This window comes from Cryptomeria japonica, chromosome 3 (assembly GCF_030272615.1).
Source record: "Cryptomeria japonica chromosome 3, Sugi_1.0, whole genome shotgun sequence".
Classification (NCBI taxonomy): domain Eukaryota; kingdom Viridiplantae; phylum Streptophyta; class Pinopsida; order Cupressales; family Cupressaceae; genus Cryptomeria; species Cryptomeria japonica.
This window is the reverse complement of record NC_081407.1, coordinates 592,052,468-592,075,389: the sequence shown is the minus strand read 5'-3', so window position 1 is coordinate 592,075,389 and position 22,922 is coordinate 592,052,468. Positions and strand designations below refer to the sequence as shown.

General features: G+C 38.6%; 1 protein-coding gene across 2 annotated transcripts in view; it reads left to right on the top strand.

Annotated features, from left to right (window-relative positions):
- LOC131078616 (putative tRNA pseudouridine synthase) overlaps positions 1-22,922 on the top strand; it is a 240,509-nt gene that overhangs the window by 12,427 nt on the left and 205,160 nt on the right. For both annotated transcript variants that reach the window (XM_058016358.2, XM_058016360.2), the window contains exon 2: positions 15,362-15,397. In XM_058016358.2, the coding sequence (XP_057872341.2) occupies positions 15,362-15,397 (36 nt within the window). The remainder of the gene's footprint in view (positions 1-15,361; positions 15,398-22,922) is intronic.

Sequence of the window (22,922 nt, the reverse complement as noted above, 5' to 3'; positions counted from 1 at the left end):
TCACTCCTATACTGAGTTCACTGAGCGTCTCATTGCACGGTTTGACCGTAAGGATACAGAACTTTATTATAGGGAGTTGGCTCACCTTAGACAAACCGGTCATGCAGAAGCCTATATTAATGAGTTCCAACGTATTGCAGTGATGGTACCGGATATGCCCCAGAGACGTAGTGTGATGTTGTTCACTGAGGGCTTGCAGGATAGGCTAAAGGGACTAGTGCGTGCTTTCCAACCAGCAACTCTTAAGGAGGCTATTGAGGTGACATTGAGACTAGATACTGTTCCCACTTCTTATCAGGCAGATAAGAAACCATTTAGAGATTCACGGCCTGCACAGAAGGCCAATACGTCCCAGAACAAAGAAGGGACTTCAGCGAAAACCCCTTGGATGAATCAGGAAACGAGGAATGAATTGAGGAGGAAAAAGTTATGTTTTTCCTGCAAGGAACCTTGGGAACCAGGACACCGTTGCATGGGTAAAGGAAAGGTTCATTTGATTGAGGTGACTTCTGAGTTAGGAGATGAGGAGGTTCTTGATACTGATATTGAGGAGGATATAGAGGATGTTGAGCAGGTTCAGACACAGTTGGAGCTAGACATCCCTGAGCCGTTGGCGTCAGCCAAAGTAGCTATGGCTACTCTCTCCAGTTATCCTAAGTTTCATGCCTTCCGGTTGAAAGGTACACTTAAGGGTAAGCGGGTCACCAGCTTGGTAGACACAGGTGCTACGCATAACTTTATTGATCAAAAATTAGTTGAGAGGCGTGGCTTGCAGTATGAGGAGTTTGGTGGTTTTGGAGTGAAGGTGGCAGATGGTGCAGTTTTGGGTTGCACCAAACGGATTCCACAGCTTAGTATTCAGATGGGGAATTATACTTTGACTGATGATTTTTATGTGCTTCCTATAGAGGATTATGATGTGGTTTTGGGCATGCAGTGGTTACAGGGTATTGGGCGTTACATTATTGATCACAAACGTATGCAGTTGGAGTTTCTGTCTGGAGGGAAGAAAGTGATTTTGAGGGCAGCTTCAGATGGTGGACCTAGGGAAGTGACTTCTCGCAGGATGGAGACTATCCTCAGGCATAATGATGTACTCTGGGCTACGCATTGTTTGGTTAAGTCCAAAACACCCACACCCCAGGATGGCCGTGTGTTTCATGTGGACATTCAGTCAGTGATGGATCGCCATGGTAGAGTATTTGGTGATATACCTCCTGGAGTGCCACCAGATAGAGGTTTTGAGCATGGTATAGAGTTGGAGGAGGGAGCAAAGCCAGTGATTACTACCCCATATCGTCATCCTAGAGCTTATAAGGATGAAATTGAGAAGACAATTCATGAACTATTAGATATGGGTTTCATTCGACCGAGTTCTAGCCCGTTTGCTTCTTCCGTAGTGTTGGTTAAGAAGAAGGATGGGACTCTACGGATGTGTATTGATTATAGAGCCTTGAACAAGAAGACAATAAAAAACAGATATCCTATTCCGCGCATAGATGAGTTGTTGGATGAGTTACATGGGGCTGTCTATTTCTCTAAGATTGATCTTCGTTCAGGCTACCATCAGATTCGTGTACGCGCTGAGGATGTACACAAGACTGCTTTCCGTTGTCACTATGGGCATTATGAGTTCCTGGTAATGCCTTTTGGCCTTACCAATGCACCAGCTACTTTCCAGTCCTGTATGAACCATATCTTCAACAAGCAGTTGAGGAAGTCGGTTCTAGTGTTCTTTGATGATATATTGATTTACAGTTGTACTTGGGAGGATCATCTCAGACATCTTGAGGAGGTACTTGGCATAATGGAGGATCAGTCTCTATTTGCTAAGCTTTCCAAATGTGAGTTTGGATTGAGGGAGGTGTTATATTTGGGACATGTGATCAGTGCTGATGGAGTGAAGGTGCATGAGGAGAAGATTCAGGCAATTCAGAATTGGCCCGTCCCTCAGAACATTACGGAGTTACGTGGATTCCTTGGATTGTGTGCTTATTATAGGAGATTTGTGAAGGGGTTCTCTCAGTTGGCGGCACCTTTGACAGATCTTACAAAAAAGGGGGCCTTCAGATGGACAGAACAAGCGCAGGGGGTCTTTGATAGACTCAAGGAGGTGATGAGCACTTGTCCTGTCTTGGCACTACCTGATTTCTCGCAGCCCTTTGTTCTAGAGTGTGATGCCTCAGGATTTGGTATAGGAGCCGTGTTGATGCAGAACAAACATCCCATTGCCTATGAGAGCAGAAAGTTGCAAAATAATGAGAGGTTGTACTCTACCTACGACAAGGAAATGTTGGCTATCATGCATGCGTTAGCCAAATTCAGACAGTATCTTGTTGGCAGCAAATTTGTGGTAAGAACTGATCACAACAGTCTGAAATACTTCCTAAATCAAACAGAGCTTAATGATAGACAACAAAAATGGATTAGCAAAATTCAGGCTTATGACTTCGATATCGAATTCATAAAGGGGAAGAATAATACTGTGGCTGATGCACTCTCTAGGAAACCTTCATTGGCTGCCCTTTGCTCATTGAGCGAGATTTCAGCAGATTGGAAGGCTCAACTCTTAGTTGAGTATTCCAAGGATCAGCATGCTTGTGAGATCATGGATGGTTTGATAGTGGATGACAGATATAGTGTGGTAGATGATATTATCTACTACAAGGGTAGGGTTTATCTTGTTCCGAGTTCTCAGTTGAAGGAACAAATTTTGCATGCTCTCCATGATACTCCTACAGCAGGACATCCAGGATATGGTAAGACTTACAGGGCGGTTCGTGAGAGATTCTCTTGGAAGGGTCTCAAAGATGATGTTTTACGCCATGTCCGTGAGTGTATGACTTGTCAGCAGAACAAGTCGGAGCATACCTACCCAGCGGGGTTGTTGCAACCCTTACCTATACCGGAACAGAAGTGGACAGGGATCTCAATGGATTTCATTACAGGTCTTCCTCGGGTTCAGGGGAAAGATTGTATTTATGTTGTTGTGGATAGGCTAACAAAGTATGCCCACTTCTTTCCCATTGCACTGGATTTCACAGCATCGCAGGTGGCTGAGTTATTTTTCAGGGAGGTATTTAGACTCCATGGTCTTCCCAAGACCATTGTGAGTGACAGGGACAGCAGGTTCATGAGTTCCTTTTGGCAGGAACTTTTCAGGCTTACAGGCACTGAGTTGATACCTAGTACTAGTTACCACCCTCAAACTGATGGACAGACCGAGATAGTCAACAAGTGGGTTGAGGGATATTTGCGTAACTATGTGTCAGGGCAACAAAAAGCATGGGTACGCTGGTTGTATTTGGGCGAGTATTGTTATAATACCACTCACCATATGTCCATTGGCATGACGCCTTTCAGAGCTCTCTATGGATATGAGGCATTATCTTTCACTGATTTGGCAATTAGTGATAGTAGAGTTCCTTTGGCTCAGGATTGGTTACAGGAGAACCAGGATGTCATGAGATCTCTCAGGGAGAATTTACAGCAGGCCCAAAATCAGCAAAAGATGTACGCAGACAGGCACAGGATTGAGAGAGCATTTGAGGTGGATGATATGGTCTTTCTGCGCTTACAACCATATCGGCAGAGCACCCTAAAAAGGGGGGGAGCTGAGAAGCTCAAACCACGTTTTTATGGTCCATACAGGGTACTCAGGCGAGTGGGAGAGGTTGCATATGAGGTTGAGTTACCACCTGGCAGCAGGATTCATAATGTATTTCATGTATCTTGCCTGAAAAAGGCCCTTGGACAGCATATTACAGTTTCACCCGAGTTACCTCCTATGGATGAGGAGGGTAAATTGATTTTGGTTCCTGATGAGATTCTTGAGGTGAGGGAACGACGGCTGAGAAGCCGGGTGATTCGAGAGTATTTGGTTCGATGGAGAGATCTTCCCATAGAGGATGCCACTTGGGAAGGTGAGAGCATTTTACAGCATCCAGCATTACAGTTGCTTGTGGGCAAGCATCTCCGAGAGGGGAGGACTGTCATGTCCCCACTCTAGCTCAGTCTAACAGAGACATGTGAGTCAGCTTATTATGGGGTCTTGTAGGCTGACAGGGTTGGACAGAGACCCGGTATGGTTATTCAGTGTTGGAGACTTGGTATTCTAGCAGTTATTGATCAGTTGGGAGACATTCCTTGTTTTTAGGAGGCAGTTCCTACTTTTTAGGAGGTTTGATCATGCCCAAGGTTGGGTCTCCATGAGATGCCTCTTTGGGTTCAGTTTCAGAGAGATTGGGCTTGTTTCCTAAATTTTAGGAGCATCCCTAGATTTTAGGGATGAGACTACCAGTGAATCCTTGATTTCCGACTTCAGTCACAGACAGGTGACAGGATGATTTTAGGGTTTGTAATGTCAGTTGGGCATTTTATGGCTATTTGGGTTATATTTTTAATATTTCCTAAGTTAGCGTTTAATAATTAAATAAGGCTAAGTTGTTAGCCATTTTGGAGTAATAAGGGGATTTTTGGCCTCATCTGGATGCGCACCCTATTGTGTGATAGCTCGTTGGAAAGATCTTGAAATTCTTTAAATCTTTCTCTTTGGTCTCAGGGCAATTCAGTGAGCGGATTTCTGTCTATGAGGAAAAAGGTCATTTTCTAGTAACATGACCACTTTAAAATAAGAAATTATAACATTTCCACTAGACCATGCCACTTGGAGACAATTAGGGTTCGATTTGCAATTGAGAGGGGTTATAAGGGGATAGGAGCTTCATTCTATCATCATCTTTTGCATATTTGACAACTTGTATGAATTTGCTCTGGAGAGCGATTTCTAGACTGGGACGCAAACCCCAGGATTAGGATTGGCTGGGACGTAGCCCTCAGCAATCTTTGGCACCGGACTTATAAGGCATTGTGTGTGGTGATTAAGGACAGAGGCATCAATTCTCAGTAGGGTTTCAGCGTGGCCTACCATCTTTCCAGTGGAGACGTGGTTCATTGCAGCTGGAGGAATGCCATTTGCAGCAAATACACCACGTGGTGTATAGGGTATTGCTTGTATTCACTTCCAGTGTATGTGGGGTTGGAGAACATTCTTCATCTTCCAGTTCGACTTTGAATTTGTATGAGAGCTTGGGAAATACATTGGATTCATTGTTTGGCTTTGTAATTCAGACAAATCTGCCTGGTACGATTTGCAATAATTCTGACTTTTGCTGTATACCTCATTTATTTCAGTATTGCTTCATATTTGCTGTTATCTATTCCTTCCTATGCTATTAAACAATCAAAAACACAAAAACAAACAACCCTTTCTGCACTTCTGTCTAGTTCTGTAAGAAAAACTTAAATAAACAGGAAAACAAAATTAAAAATAAAAAAATTACAGCAGGTTAACAGCAAAGATCTATCAGGGATCTTTCACTTGAACTGCAAGTTTTAATGATTTCCATTGTTTTGGTCTTTGTAGGGAAATTTTTAGCTTATTACATGTGCACTTTATTGAAAAATAAAAACTTGTAATTTGCTTTTTGATGCCCTCCTAAATGGCACATGGTTAGCAAATGATAAATAACACAAAAGACGCAAAACCGTTAGTGTTAGTCAATCAAAAACTAATCTAAAAAGGCATACCAAGAGAGACACTAAAAACATAATTTATTTTAATTAATAGAAGAATGTTTGGAGATGAATTAATTAAATATTAATTTAATTAATTGATGGCTAGTAGATTTTTAATCAAATAAATAGCGAATATTTATTTAATTAAGCTGGACAGATTTGTGTGACTACACTTTTTATTTCCCCTTTGTTGTTTTTTTGGCTTTTTCAGTTAAAATAGGGATTTTTTGGTTAAGTTACAAGTAAACTTGTAGTTCTTTTCTAAAACCCCTACTTTAATGGTTTTTACATGTAATAGGGATTTTAAACCCCTATTACATGTGTGCAAGTGAATTATAACTTGTTGTGGGGATTCTATTTTCCCTTTACAAGTGATTTTAAACTTGCACATCTCTCTCCAAAACCCGATTTTGCCTTGGAATGAATAAAGTGACATTTTAAACTTGCTATTTGGTCTAAAAAACTCGATTTTGCCTATAAAGTGCATTTTTGACAATTTTAAACTTGCTATTTGGTCTAAAAATCCTGATTTTTGCCTTATAGTTGAAAAAGTGAAATTTTAAACTTGTTATTTCCTCCAAAAAACCCGATTTTCATTGTTTCATGCAATTCGAACTTGCTATTTGTTCCCAAAAACCCGGTTTGCAAGGAAAAAAACGTTTTTTTTGAGGATTTTTAGCAAATTTTTGTAGAGAATTTTTTGGAAGAGGAAGGCGTTTAGGATTCCTTCCTATTTTCATGCATTGGTAGACACCTTTCACGCCACATGGAGGTTAAAGTTGCTGGTTTCTTGGTTTATGACAGCAAACACATTTTTACCAAAAACCACGTTTTTCTCCATTAAATATGCCACGAATTAGCAATCTTATGAATCGTTTTGGCTTGGTATGCTAAGGCGTTGAGGGTAGAAGGAGATTCAAACATCTTTCACACCATTTCTCTTGCATTTTCTGCCACGTTTTTCAGTTTTTGACATTTTTGCAAAAACGTGGTTAGGGTTTGGCATTTTGGATTGTCTCTATTTATTGGATTGTCTTCTTCAACACAAAGATTGATCATCTTTTGGAGAGGCATTTTCAGTTTGAACCAAAGTATGATTTTTTCTTCTTTTCTTGTTTCATTTTCTTTTTTTTTTGTTTCTTAGCTTTTCTTTCTAGTTGTAATTTGGTAAATATGTTGTTCTTCCCCCAAAAAATCGGTTTTGTGAGAGAGTTTTTCCCTTTGATATGCAATTTTTGAATTGCATTGATCTTCCCTGAATTCCAGCCAACTTGTATTCGGGATTTTAAATCCCGATTACAAGTTGGCTGGAATTCTTTGTTCTTCCCTTACGGTTAAAGGATTTAACCATTTTTGGTTAAAATTCCAAGTTGAAAAGATGTGAAATACCCTTCCTTTCAAAATCGGGTTTTAAGAACCGGATTACATGTTGAAAAGTTCTTCCCATTTTCATGAAAATGACATTCCCGGATCTTCCCCCTTTTATCCATTCATGTCACCCATATCCGTACTTTCCATTTTCATCATTTTCCTCAAGTCTAATTCTCATTTTCCATCCATTTCTCCATTTGCAAATTTACAAGTGTACTTGCATTCGGGTTTTAAAAATCTGATTGCATGTATGCTCTTTCCAACTTGTTTACTTGCAAAATTTTCCCCAAGATCTGAAATTGGTCAAAGTCAAGATTTTCCCATTTCCATTTATTTCCCTTCTTTCTCTCACAAAATCGTGAAGTTCAAGAGTCGAAGTTTTTCCCATTTGAAGAAGTAAAATTGTTATTTGCAGCTGAATATGATGTTGCCTTAACACTTTTAAGTCTGCATCACAGTATTCCAGGTTTTCAATCAATGCTAGATTTGCCATCATCTCCAATTCCAAAAAAGATGAAGTACAAATATGACAAGTATTAGAACGAAGTTGCACCTTCTCAAGTTTCTTCCCCTTTGGATCGTATCAGAGATACAAAAATAGGGCATGTGGATATGTTAGAGTTTGTCAAGAGGGTGGAAGATCCACAAGATAACAATATGCAGCGGCTGTTTGACAGCCATATCCATCATGCATCTTCTTTCCCGGTGGCTGCTCTAGAACCTGAATTTGTTCTCGCTTGCGCCCATCACTTTGACAAGGAGACAAGAATCATCAAAAATGATGATGGCGAAGCAATAATCCGCCTTGACGCAGACACAATTGAGAAGGTCTTCAAAATACCTCCCGCACCTGTTTACATGGAAATCTCCAAAGAAAGTGCAGCTGAGTATTATGTAAAAAGGGAAAACGATTGTAAACGACATATCAACAGGTAGATCCAAGAGCCACGAGCCTCCTTCTCAAGGTGGGTCAAGTTGTACCGCTGTGATTTCAAATGGGAGATAGGAGACACCATAACCCTTCTCAGCAGGATGATGGGCCTTGAGCATTCTAATGTTTTTGATCCTGGGATGTACCAGTTCATCATGTTCATAAGGCAGTCTCATCATATATCATGGGGAGAAGTCATCAGCAATGCCTTGTGTGACCAACTTGCAGCAGTCCCTACCACCATGACTTTCTACATGAACTCATATTTGGTACACTTGGCAGCATCACTTAGACACTTTCCAGGTCTTTCTACCAAGGGTGATCGCTCACTTATACCAATTTGGGAGTATTATGATCAGTTGCCTTTAAGACCCAGCAGACTGCATTTCAGAACAGTCCAAGATGCATTTTTCGGTTACTTCATGTGTCAGTATAAAGAAGTCTGAGGAACAAAAGGGTATCAGATGAGGCATGGGAAAGGTTGAGCGAGTATGGATGCTTGTTTCTACAGTTCCCCACCTTTACCTATAGGAGAATCGGATGCTATAGTGGTCAACCATATATGCTTCCTAGATACCCAACTGATAGGATCATTCTTATGGAGTTGGGAAGACAGATCATGGCTGTCCACACTCATCAGTCTGCTAGACACAAGGTTGGAATGGGGATTTGTACAACAAACCCATTAAAAATTGGCCGGTATTCTCTTGTCACATCCGTTAAAGCTAAGGCCATGGAGACTGAAATGCAGGAAATAAAGCTCAAAAGGTTTAAACCTAGAGCTGATTTTGATTACAGGGCTATGAAGGAGAAGATCAAGAAATCCTTTGTGCACGTGCATCGCATTGAAGACATCTGAGTAGATCTCCGCACAGAGGTCGAGGTTCTAAAGATGGATTACTGCAGGCTCACTGTTGAGCAAATTGTTGATTTGAACCTTGCCGATATTCCACAAGGGATGATTGACGATGGGCACGTACTTGATCCTGAATATATTTCACGAAGGGTTGAGGAAGCTCCACTTCCTTTGATCCAATGGTCACACAAGGGAGTGCATATCCATTCTTGAAAGATTTCAGCCTATCTTGGCTAACACCAACGCATGGCTGAAAAGTAATGCTGTTAGACTCATAAAAATCAAGATTGGAAAAGAAGATGATTCTATGGGGCCTCTTGGATGTAAGTCCGAGGTTCAGGTTGACAACAAGGAAGGTGCATCATCTTCGGACACAAGGATCAAGTTGCGAGTTAGTCAGGCAGTAGTGCTTCCTCCTGAGGAGACGACAGTTCGTGGGAAGGAAAAATCACGATTTCATGTTCAGGTGGTTGATCTAGATAATCCAGAAGAAGGGCAGCAATCTGATGATGCTCCTAAGTCTCCAGTTTCAGACTCACCTCATGAGATCATTGTAATGTCCACTTCTTGGACCTGATTTTCTCTGCGACCGTTGGTCTTTTGTTTGGAAACTCGGAGGCCAGTCGGAAGGTATAATTAGGGTTTCCTATTTTTGAGGAGGACTTTGTTCATGTTGGGTGTTTTCCTTGGCGGCTTCTTTCTGGTTGCTCAGAGAGCTTCGCAACGGTATATTCATCTCTGCTTTCGAGGCAATTCTTAGAATTTACTATTTTTAGTAAGTTCTATTTTTGGCAGTATCCAGGTGACATCAGGCAATCTCCTTTTCTTGTTCAGTCGACTCAAAAGGGCGTAGACAGATTCGAGCTCCAGAATGCAAGGTTGAGAAGTCAAGTAATTGCAATTTTAAATAACATTATAATTATAATGTTATTGTACCCCTTGGCCTAGTCAAATGACTTAATGACAACTTAAAAGGGGGTTTCTAAGGGTGGCGCTTTCATGGAGTAGATTTAATACTTTTTTGTCCTAAGCCAAAGTCAAAACCAAGGCGTGACTTACCAAGGTGAAGACTTTATTAAATACCTTGACTTTTGCGCTAGGAAAGATGGGACGCCATGTTGAAGGTGAGATTAGGGTTTGAGGTGAAGTTGCATTTAGGGTTTCGTGGAGTTCAAGGAATCTATATATTGGAGTCTTGTGCATCATGGAGGGATCTTTTTGGAGAATTTTGTCTGGCTGCCGTCTGGCTCTGGGATTTGCTTCAAGGAATGAAGGCCTTCTAGCACAGGCATCGCTTCTTGTTTGAAAGACAACAACTAGTGGTGATTTAATCTCTATGTATTGCATTTGATAGTAGTTTATCTTCAGAATATTGCATTATTAATCATTTAAGCATTGTAGTGTATTCAGTCTTCTGCATCCAGGAATCCGCGACTGCATGTTTTCATTCATAAAACAGAAAACACCAAAAATATCATTCTGGGTATCAGCCCATTGCATTTGTTTGTCCTAGGCGTTGCATTTCCTAAGTTTGTAGCATTTTAGAAGCTTGCATTAATTTTTGAGAGCAAATCGTACCTTTCTGCTATACCGTACCATTTGGGAGTGCATTGGAATTAGTGCAGGTTGTATGCATGGTTTTTGGGTTGGTTTCTTTGTCTTGTCTTAAGCATCTCCATTAATAAGGGTTATTGCATCTGATTGCTGGTCATTTGGAGGTTATATGAGAAGAATATGAGCATGTGAAGTAGTCCTATAGACTGCTGTTTATGAATTTAATGTGCAGATTTGTAACAGGAATCGGAAGATCCAGTATATTGATCTTTGAAGCTATTGGATTTTGTATTGCCACTTAAGTTCATAATGGCTCTCCATAATGTAATGTGATCCCTTATAAATTCTACAAGATTTGAACAAGAAGAATCCACTCTTTGTAAAGGCTGACAGTAGTACTGGCAGTCTTGGTATCATGCTTCATTTCTAGTTGTAGTTCTCAAACTCATTTAAGTTGTTGTAATAAGTTAATCCTCCACCCTATGGTAGCTACTCTCCCTTCTTGGGTCGGAAAGCACATTCCGGGTGTTGAGTGTTTTCAGTTTCTGCATTACTAATCAATCAAGCATTTTAGTTTTCACTCCGTCATATGGTCGCCCCTGTCCGTTTGGAGTGGGTAGCACATACTTGGCGTAGAGTTCCCATTCCAGTTTTAGAATAGGGGATCCTCTGACCAATGCTCGCCATCTCGGCGCCATGCTGGTTAGAGTTATTTGCATAAGCAACTGTTTTTAAGATCCTCTGACCAATGCTCGCCATCTCGGCGCCATGCTGGTTAGAGTTATTTGCATAAGCAACTGTTTTAAAGATCCTCTGACCAATGCTCGCCATCCACGGCGCATTCTGGGTAGAGTTGTTTCAGCACATGGAATTATATTCTAACTTAAACGTACAATCATCTAAGTTATTGCAAACCATCTTGTTTTAAAGTGTTTTCAAAAAAAAATTGGCAAGGGATATTTCAATCATTCCCCCAGTTTCCATTGAGACGCCCCTTGCTCCTCCTGATTTGCTTTTGGATGAATCTCCTCAGAATGCCATTCCCATTTCAGCATACGAGCCACCTCCTGATCATCAACAAGAGAGTGTGTTGGAAGTTTTTGAGGATATTCCTACTTGTATCCAGCTGTTAGAAATTGATACTTCCACTTTTGATTTTGAAGAGTTTTTGAGGCAATCTTCATGCCCATTGGTTATTGAGTAAACCGTAGTCGCCATCCAAACAAATATTCTTCCCAGGATGACCACGGTTATTCAAACATAAACTATTTTTCCTTTGCCTACAACTACTACTGAAGGAGAGTTGATGGCTTTACCTCCATGGCTTAGTTCTTTTACTCCAAAGAGGAAGAAGCAAGAAATCTCACCTGATGCCTTTGATTATCAGCAACTAAAACAGTCCAGATCCAGGGTTGTTAAAAAGGCCAAGGCTATCTCCAGAGTAACTATTGACAGCAACAAGATGAAGGTAGCTGAAATTGTTGAACCCATTGCAAATAAGCCACTTGAAGAAATGTCAGCTGTTGATTACAAAGTTACAAGGATAGAATTGGGTAAGCAAACGCATGAGGTGATTAAACACGATGTTCAGTTTTCTGTAGCTTCACTGGTACAGCGGTGTGATGAACTTCTAGCAAAGAAAAAAAAGCTAGAAGAGGAAAACCGACAACTTATGGCAGCTGTTCATAAAATTACAAAACTTGCTGCTGAAGGGAGTAACCTCACAAGTTCTTTCGGTTCCTAAGAATCAATTCGTGGAATTGAAAGGGTTGCTGAAGGGAGTAACCTCACAAGTTCTACAAGCATTGGATTCTTGGGTTGATCAGCTTCATGATCTATGTGCACAGGTGATGAAAGACATTTTTCAGATGATGTTTAAGTTGGAAACCATTGAGGAGAAACTGGATCAGACTTTCGATACTTTCAAAAAGAATCTTGAAAGTGTTGAAAATAGTTTGACAATCTGGTGTACCATGCCTCAACAACAGTTGAGTGTTCTACAGGAGCATGCCATCATCTTTTCTAGGGTCATGTACTTGTAATTTGAAGAGCTTTTGGAAAACAAGGCCCTTGTTCTTAAATCCCTCATTGAGGAGATCGGTGATGCAACGAGATTTTGGGGTGAAGTTTTCCGAGATATTGTCTCACAATTTGAAAGGGCCTCCTGCAACATTTTAAGTCAGGATGGAGAGCTGATTCCAAAAGAAGAAGTTCTTGCTGATTTACAGATGAGGATTCATAATGAATGGAGGAGCGAACAATTCTCGGCCGCTTCAATTCAAATGTTGATGAAACACCAAGTCTTTTTGCATGAAATCCAGTCCATCTTGGATAAAAACAGCTCTACGTTCCTCCGGTGTCATGATACTATTGTGAAGACCATGGTTGTTGCCAAGAACACCCATGAACCAGATCCCGAGGAACTACAAATGATCATCCAGAAATTTAAAGGATTCGTGTCTTCACGTGCTGCAACTTAAGTGTTTTTTAACACTTAGTTGTATTTTTTCCACTTTTGTAATCTTTAGTTGTAGTTTTCCTTTCGACAAGTTACATGTAAAAGTCTTTTTGTAAAACACAAGTTAACTCATTACTTGCACTTTTGTAATTACATGTAAAGCAACTTCAAGTTGTGTTCAATTAGGACTGTAGTTGGAATAAGTCTTATTTAGTTATTGAAGTCTTAGTTAGTTATTGAATAAGTTTTGGTGGTTGAGAGAATCTCTCAAGTTAGTTAGGATCCTCCTACCTTTTTCTCAAGGCTCCTCTTCTATAAATACTTGAGGGGTCTATTGTAATTTTTTTCTTTTGGAAAGCAAGCAAAAACTCTACCAAATTTACAACAAAGAAGTTATTGAGCTTTCATGTGTAAATTCAAGAATTGAAAGGAATAGAAGAAAATTGCTCAAGCTTTGAGTCTTTGTGCTACATACTTGAGTTTGTGTTCTATATTTTATCTTTCTTGCAAGTGTTCCTTAAAGAGCTTAATCACATCTGATTTGCAGTCTTTGTGCTGCAAGTAGTTGAGGTTAATATAGATTAAAACAAATATTTTGTTGAGAAAAGCTGCAAGTCTTTGTGCTTTCACTTGTTCTTAGGAGAATTTAGGAGTAGATTTTGTGAGAAATAGCTGTAAGTCTTTGAGCTTATACTATCTCCCATTTTTTTAAATAGAAAAGAATAAGATATTTCAGTCTTTGAGCTGTTATAATTTGTTCTTTATAGCATGAGTATCGAAAAAGGGTAGATAGGACTTCATATGATCAAGTCTTTGAGCTTGATATTGCTGTCTCGTCCTGAAAGAAGTGACAAAGTCTTTGTGCTTTTAGGAAACTTCATTTCCTTTCTCTCATTTCATTTTGAAAGTGGTTACTGCTGTTTATATCAGATCGCTATCATTTTCTGTGAAGAGAAAAGGATATTGTCTTTATTGAAGGAAGAAGAAAGATTGTTGTTCCATCCCATTTTATTTTCAAAGTTGTAGTTAGATAGGGGGAGCCTTCCCTTAATTAGGAGAGTTTTACTCACACGCTGTGGTTGAAACCACAATTTTGTATATTTCCCCAAGTGTACAAAATTTTCAACTAACAAGATGACACCAAAAATAGAAACTTAATAAAAATAGAAATTGCTAAAAATAGTAAGTTTTATTTTTGGCGAAATAAAGACAATTCGGGAGGCAATGAAATTCCTAAAAAATAGGAATTTTTATTGCTTAAAATTTGCTCAAATTTCATTGGTAGCTTCCTTGAAGGGTCTTGATTCCAATGCAATGTTTAGTTTTTTCAAAACCCTAAGGAAAAGACTTCAAATCTAAGTTTGTAGGGCGAAATCCTAAAATGGACTGAATGAGTTCTAGACTTAGCCAAATTTGTTCAAAGGACTTGTAGACTTGATCAAATTCACCCAAAACACTTGCAAACCAAGGAGATCGAAAAGACAACCGCAAAAAGACCCAAAGAACCAAAACCAAAAGACTAAGAGGACCTAAAAAGTAGGGGGTCCCCATTTGGAATGGGGTGATGTGTGATTAGGTCACAACACATAGGATTCTAAATTTTACCATTAATTATTGTATTCACTACCTCTTTCTCTCATCCTTAAGACCCCTTTTACACTACAACCCCTAACTTCTACCTATACACCAATGAAAAAAATACAAGAAGTCACTACTCTATTAATGAATCCAAAGAGTTTCCTGTTGTGGTTATGAGTGGGACCTTGGAAGAAGGAATGAATAGAATAAGATGATGTTGAGATGGTGATCTGATGTTTTTTGAAAATTTACTGGAAATCCTTTATCTCTAATACAATTCTTCTGTGATTAAAGAAGAAAAAATAGTTTCTTACATGGAAATCCTTTGCAGTCTCCATCTTTTGTGTTACTGTTTATATTTTTATTTTTCATGTTTTCAAGTTTCTTATGAGGTTTCTCAGAGAACCTTTTTTAAATATTACACTATTTAAGGGAAATGGTCGAAGGACATGAAATTTGGAAAGTAAATTTTCAGTATCAAAGGTTTGGTTGAATATGGTGGTGGTCGTGAGTCTTGATAGGCTGCAAGGTCTCTGCATCACAAACTTATTGCATGAGCAGGCAGAATGGTTTATACTTTATAGCATGCATATTCAACACATTATAATCAAGTAAATTAAAATTATATTTCATATTGTGTGTGATGAAATCTCTTTAGTGTATGTTTACAATCATGTACTGTTGTTTTTAATGAATTTGTTTCTGCAGAGCGCACTGTGGACTAAATCATATTTGCTTAGAGCAATTATATTGTATTTGTAAATTAGCTTTCTAAAGTTTAAGAACATAACCAAGTAAAATAATTTTGGACTCATGATGTTTTAATCACAAAAATAATTGGGCACAAAAATAATTGGGAGCAAAACTTGGCATTTGTGTAAGAACTATTTATCTCATCTCAGGAAGTTATGCTTTTTCTCAGTTCTACAGTCTGTTTGATATCATCATCTTACTCTCTTTAGAAAATGTGAAATGCTGATTTCTTGTAAAGCTTATTGTTCATATATGAATATGTGTATGTTTTCCTTGATTTTAGGTTTGCAAATTCAGCGGGATTCTGCTCCTACAGTCAGTAAGTAGCCTTTTATTTATTTGACGTAACTGTTGATTTAAGTATCTTCTAAATTTTGTATGTGATCAATATGCTATGAGTGCATATTCATTGTTTATACACCTTTCACTTTTTGTAGTAATATGATATCTCTACGTAGGCCACTCTATATATCTTACTTTGTTGTTGATTGCAGATTTGTGATTAGTTGATCGACACGTATAAAATGATGATAATTTTTTAGTTTTACCAATCCTTAAGATTGACGAGATCTATTCTGTTTTTATAAGAAAAGATTGAGTTCATGTTTTAATTTATTGCTAATTTTTTTGAGAATATTGTAAATACAAAATTTTATTTAACTCTCACGAGTGAAGAAATTTTAATGATGAAATATACCATAAAGTATTTTCATGTTTGTAAGGATAGGATAAGTTAACATTAAATGGAATTTGTCTCCATTTTACATGTGTCACAAAATCTACAAATATATGTATCTAATGGTGTTTTTGGGTTTCCAATGGTTGATGCCACTATGGAGATTGTGGATATTAGATACAATTTATGTGACTCTCATTTTTCTTTTCATGATAGCTGTGTTATATAAAAGCAAATAAAAATGTTAACTTGTGGAAATCTCAAAAAGCTAATAAGTATGTTATATGAATTTAAGGTTGATTACGTTGTTATGATTCTTCAAGTTGTTCTTTTTAATTTCACTAGTGTTTTAGATCTTTTCTTTGAACTTATATATGTAAAGCTTTGGACACAAATAGGGGCCCAATCACTAGGCACACTCACCTTGTTGCACCCAACCTCATTAATAAAAGTTTGCATAGAAGACAATAGATAGAATGTAATACTAATATGCACATTATGTGAAGGTGGCATAACAAGGGGAAGTGATAAGTATAAATGCATTGAAAATGCCCTTCCATGATAATATACTTGATTAAGTAAAGACTCACTTTGTTCCAAGGGGGAAGATCCTCCCGCTTGAACCCATTTTGATGTTTGTTGAGTTGTCCTTTAGTGAGGAAGGAATTGATGAAATTATTCACTCTACTTTTTCCAATTTGTCTCACTTTCAGCCCATTTATACCTAGACTAGTAGCATCACCAATTAGCCCCTTTGTGACTTCAAATTCAATTTTGTCTTTTGTCACTTTACTCGAGTTCTATGTTTGTACAAATTGGATAGAAAGGGCAGGTTCAAAACCACTAATAGATTCGAAGTAAGGTGCGGCACCCCTCTTACTAAGAATATTCCAAAGCTCTTGATTTGTTTAATGTTTGCATGAAGAGGGGGGTTCTATCTTTACCCTATCTCCTTGGATGGTGGAAATAACAACAAAAACAACTCTAATGAATAGGGTTGATCAAGAACCTATATGATAGTTGAGAAAAGCTTACAGGGAAGTAATGAGCCCAATCGTTTTCTCATTTAGAAGGACATTCATCTTTTGCGAACTGTCACCACCTTGGATCATAATTCTTGATTGATTGCAATGTAATTTCTCCCTTGCAATCTTTTCACATTTCCTTTAACAATAACAAGAAAGCCCCCAATATTTTCTTTTATGGTAATGATAACCTTGATGTGGAAGGTAACAACCTCCCAATTAACTAAAATACACAATGTTATGAAAATCAACAAAGCATAGAGATCAATATATCTAGGAACCTTGAGAAGATCATTAGCCACCGATAGAAACATCAACATGATTGAGATAGGGTTAGGCATCCATTTTAGATTAATTTGCCAAATCATTGAGAAACAAATTGTACACACTTCAAAGAAGGCTTGCCATTCATTTCCAACACCTTCAATTCTTTTGTCTTAATCCTTCATTGGTGAGATCATCAAACGCTTTGTTGCCCTCTTTGTAGACATGAAAAATAATTTTTTTAGCCAAATGTCCGTAGTCAGAAATGAAATTCCCTATCTTTCTTACAAGCTCAGTTTTACCATTAATGAAGTCACTAATCAATTTGGAATCTCCCTCAAGAGTGACTTTATTTAAGCCAATTGAAGAAACAAGCTGAAGACCTTGGCAAGACATTGCTGCCTTTGTTTTATTATTGGTTCTAAACCCAATATTTCTTGCATAAGTTTATATTAACTCACCTTTGTCACTTCTAGTTATCCCTCCTCGACTAGCATTCTTGGGATTTCCTTTGGAAGTCCCATCAAAATTCAAGTTAACCCATGCATTTGGGGGAGTCATTTATATCGTGTACCTCCTTGTCCTTTGCATATTGAAGTTGACAGTTTGAATCTCTTTTTTTCCTCTCAATCCCTCATGATTTTAGATTGCTATTGAGAAGGAAGGCATGTTGGTTTTTTTGATAACAACAATCTTTGTTGTAGCTCTTTTGACTTACTAAAAAATGATTTCTTCACTTTGAGATCTTTCCTTGAAAATCTTGTTACTCCTCTCTTTTCAAATGCCCCAAGCAACATGCAAGGGGGCGACTCTTCAAATTTCTCTAATCACACGGTGGGTAAATCAAGGGCACCAACAATTAGTAAACGCTTTCAAGGACATCAACAAAACCAAATTAAGCTTAAAATTCTTGAATAATTCGCCCTACAACTTACTATTGAACTTACAATGAAGAAGTATATGATCAATAGTTTCTTCATAGGAGTGGCACAACATGCATGTATTGGGTAAGGAGAAAGATCTCCACCGCAAATAGTCTTTGGTTAGGATTTTCTCATGATATAGGAGTCCACTAGAAAAGGTTGATCTATGGGATAAGCTTGCAGTCCCCAACTCTTTTCTGTTTCTTCTCAAGCATGAGAGAGCCAAGATGGAGGGAATTTCTATAAGTAATAGAGTGATTTACCATCGGGTGTGGGGCCCAAAAGGAGACATCATTCTGCTGAAAGAAGCACAATCTGAAGGAATTGAGTAGCGATCATACTTCAGAAATAACTTGGTGTTCAACATCAAATTCCTACAAATTCCTACATTTGATTCTATATACTTCCACAATCAATTACCCTTCCACAACTTTTCCAAATTTAGCAGAAATTATCCCTATAATTTTATGGAATTGAGTGAAAGTGGTCATTGTTCCAACTAGTAGTCATCTTAGAACTAATTTGATCACCCTTGCTCCGTTGAATAACATTTTCGAGAAGATCTATAACTTTGATCATATTGTTCCTTATAAGAGAGCCTTCTGGCACTCTTTCAACAACGTACTTATAAACTCCTCCCTAAAAGTATTTGGATTTTATAATATCCACCCAACCTTTGTTGTCCTTCATGAAGCTCCAACCAATTTTGGCCAATACCACTTTGTTGATCTTTTGAATTTTCTTGATACTAAGCCCTCCATTGTCCTTTGTTTTGGACACCATATTACACTTGATCAAAGCCCTACTCATTCTATAATGTCCCCAAATTTTGGGCGAAATAAATAAATTATTTAAATGTCATCCCAAATGAATTAAATATTAAAAGGGTGGCTTTATTTTAATTTATTTAATTAAAAGCGACATTTTGAGGCGATAATTAAATATTTGGGCAAGAAAAGCTATTGTTGAGCTTATAACTATTTAATTATTCATAGTTATCTTTAGAAGAGGGCCAATTGATGTGATGACTTAATTATTCTAGGCGATTCACAAGCTTGGTGAATTAATTACACCTTGGGCCTAAGTAAATTATTAAAGGCCAAGGGCGACTGTAATGTCCCCTTTTTTAGCAGTTAGGAGGAGAGTTGTCATTAGACGGTTTTACCATGGTCCCGAGGGCTAACCAGAACTTTGTAGGGATCGGTGATGGATTTGGCCCAAGCAAATTCAGTTTTGGGCCAATTGGAGTTGATTTGATAGGGTTTCCTGGAACTTACTATTTATAGTAAGTCAGTTTGGGTGTAGTGTCTGGTAAATTTTGATGCAATTTCGGTAGGTGATATTTTGGTGCATATTATTCCTCATCTGGATTGCAATTTTAATGCGCCATTATTTTATTTGGGCATTCAATGAAAAGTACTAAAGTTAAATTTAAATATTTAACTTTAATGTCTATTTAATGTGGGAGACTATAATTTGAAAAGGAAAAAATTAAAAGTGCCCACTCAAATGGGAGACATAAGGTTATTCTTGTTTTATTAGAACCTTTTATTATATCACATTGGTGATGCATTGAGATTGAAGCCCAATTGAAGTAATAAATGAAGGCATTGAATGCTGGAATGACATCTTGGAAATTGTGCTTGCTATTGGTGAAATTTTGGAGGTAAATTCTGGAGTTTTTTCTCGGCTTTTGATTACGTTTCCCCTCAATAGCATCAATTCCTACGCTTGTGAGAGACCAAGTCTGGGAATTTCAAAAACAAATAGTATGGAAAGAATCAATGGTGTGACAAATACAAAAATGGCTGCTTACACCTGGTCTGGTGAAAGTTGCAGTTAAGTTTTAGGTAAGAAAATTCTAGTTTTGCATTTTGAGCTGATACTACAGTAGGGTTTTAGTGTGGGATAGCTACCTAACAGCAGTAGAACGAATATTATTCTGTGAGTGATTAGCTACAGCAGGTTGCAAGGTTTAACATTTGTGCTGGGAGTCATTATTGAGAGCTGGACGTGAAACCTTTTTTGGACCGAAATCAGTGAGTAGCAAAATTTTCCTTTTGTTGGGCGAAACCTACATGTCTAGGCGTTAGTGTCCCCCTTGACTGGGGCGTGAGCAGAGACCTTGGCTGGGCATGGAATTCTTAGTGGACGAGATTTGAAAGAATCTCTTTGGCTGGGCGTGTACCAAAAACACTTGCTAGGTGTAAACTATGCTTGTGGCTGGGCGTAAACCATATAACCTGCTGGGCGTGATTAGTGCTTCTGGCTGAGAGTGCTAAAACCATTGAACGGGCGTGAGCATTCCAACTTTGACAAAAATTTTCCATTGTTGCTTGCCGAACACTATCACCAGTGTGTGAACTTGCATTTGCTGTGTGTAGCAGCTGTGGGTGTGTTTGAATCTTACAGTAGTGGCGAAGAACTCTTCGCTGGGTGTGAAAGAAGTGACATGGTGTTACTAAAGCTGCAGATTAGATGATGTCACAGTGAACATGAACTGTTACCGAGGAAAATATATCCAGGTTCTTTTAGCTTGAACCCTTGCTTGGTTTTAATTTTCCCAAAAATACTTGTGAACTCCTAGAAATACTGTAAACATTGCTGTGTGAATGCGTATTGAATCTAGATAATAATAATACAATGAAAGTGACATCATTGAATTTTCAGTAGGGTGCCAAAATGCATCTATTTTCCTGTATTCTTCTTGAATGTTGGTAAAATTTTAAGAAACCAACTTCCAAACACCAAAACGCACCAGGTATCAGCAAAACCTCAGAAAAAAAACAACTTAGTTTAATCCTCATTTGAAATCTATCAATTGTTTGACAAAATTCTAGCAGCCTGTTAGACGAAGGGATTTATAGCAAACAGGGCAGTCTGTTACAGTGGTATCAGAGCAGAAGATTCTGCCAATCTGAGGGGTTTAAAGTTATTCATCATCAGTACTATTTGAGGAGAAATAGGTCCAACACTAACCTTAACAATCCGGCTGGAGCAGGACAAGAAGAACCACCTATTATTGAAGAAATTGCTGATACCTTTCCAGCTAGAAATATGGGAGAGAGAAGAGACCCAGGTGAGGGACGATTCCTTCAGTTGCTAGATACACTGGTTCAAGGACAACAACTTTCAAAGCAAAGGGCACAACAACATAATCAACAGTTGGATTTATTGACACAGATGATAGCTAGACAAATGGGCATAAATGTGAACAATTTTGGTGGTGGGAATGCTAGAAAGGATCAGCAAGGAGGAATTAATAACAGCAAGAGGGAAATAATGGACAAAATGGAGGCAATAATGGTGGGCACAACAAAAATGGAGGAGGACAGATGGCAGATAATTCTGGTCATGCAACACAACCCACTAGGACAACGAGTTCTAGACCTCTCATACCTACCTTTCCACCTAGAGTTTTAGTACAACCAACTGTTGAACCGCATATTGTAGACTTACAGGATCAGTTTCAGAGAGATTGGGAGAGTGGAGGACAGAACTTTCAGGTAGCTATAACTCTTTGGGACTACATTGATGTGAGGATGAGACACATGCCTCGTGCAGGTGATAGGAATCAAAACTATGAGCTGAGGAAAGTGGGAAAATTGTCTTTACCTTATTTTGATGCTTCTGGTAAGACTACATCATGAGCTTGGGTCCAAAAGGTGGACACTTACCTTCAGCTTAACCCTATGTTGGAGGATGAAGCTATTAAGTATGCTGCTATACACCTTGATGGAATTGCTCATGAGTGGTGGCACCACGGTATGGTATCTATGGGACATGGTCATATTACTTCCTATGTTGAGTTCATAGAACAGTTGATTGAGAGGTTCTGACACCAAGGATCCCGAGTTGCATTTCAAAGAGCTAGCACAACTTAGACAGTGGGGATCAGTAGATGTTTATATTTCAGAATTTCGGAGGTTAGCAGTGTTAGTGATTGATATTTCAGAGAGGAGACTTGTCTTATTCATGGATGGTCTTTCAGATCCTTTACGTGGTTGGGTCAAGGGATATGATCTTTTGACATTGCAAGAGGCCATAAAAAAGGCTAAGGACTTGGCACCCTCATCCTACAAGAGCAAATTCAAGTCTAAGGACTCTTACTACAAGAAGGACAAAGATAAGAAAACATCTCATAAGGATTCACATCAGCCACATGAGGGTAATAAGAAACTTGATAATGACCAGTTGAATGAACTTAGAAGGAAGAAATTGTGTTTTCACTGTAGGGAGCCTTGAGATCCTTCTCATAGATGTCCTCTAAGGCTAAGGCCAAGTAGATTGAGTACTTTTCAGCTGAGGAGACAGTCTCTGAAAGTTTAGAAAGTTCATCTTCTACAGGGGACAGCGATAGTAAATCAGCAGCTGGTGAGGATAGTAGTGATGACAAGGTGATAGCATGCTTGATAGGCACTTAGAAGTCTATTACCTTTAAGGTGCATGGTGTGGTTCAGGGGCAGCGAGTGATATCTTTGATTGACACTGGTGGTACCTCATAAATTCATTGATGCTCAGGTTGTGGCGAAACGGGGATTAAGACAGAGGAGCATGATGGATTCAGAGTTATGGTGGCTAGTGGGCATAAACTCCTATGTATGCAAAAAGTTTCTAATTTGCACACGAGGATTGGAGATTATGAATTGGTTGATGATTTTTATGTTGTAGACATGGGAGACTATGATGTCATACTAGGCATGACTTGGATGACTTCTCTGGATGAGTTTACATTTAATTTGGAGAGAGTAGAAATGAGATTTGAGCATCAGGGCAAAAAAGTGGTACTTCGTGGTTTGTCAAATGGTGGTCTTAGAAGAGTATCACTTGTACAAATGGAGAGGTTGATTCTTCATGACCAGGTGCAGTGGGGAGCTGATATTTTAGTGATGCCAGAGGGAACGGGACAGCCGAAGCATGATTATCCTCCACAGGTTCAGTCACTGTTGACCAAAC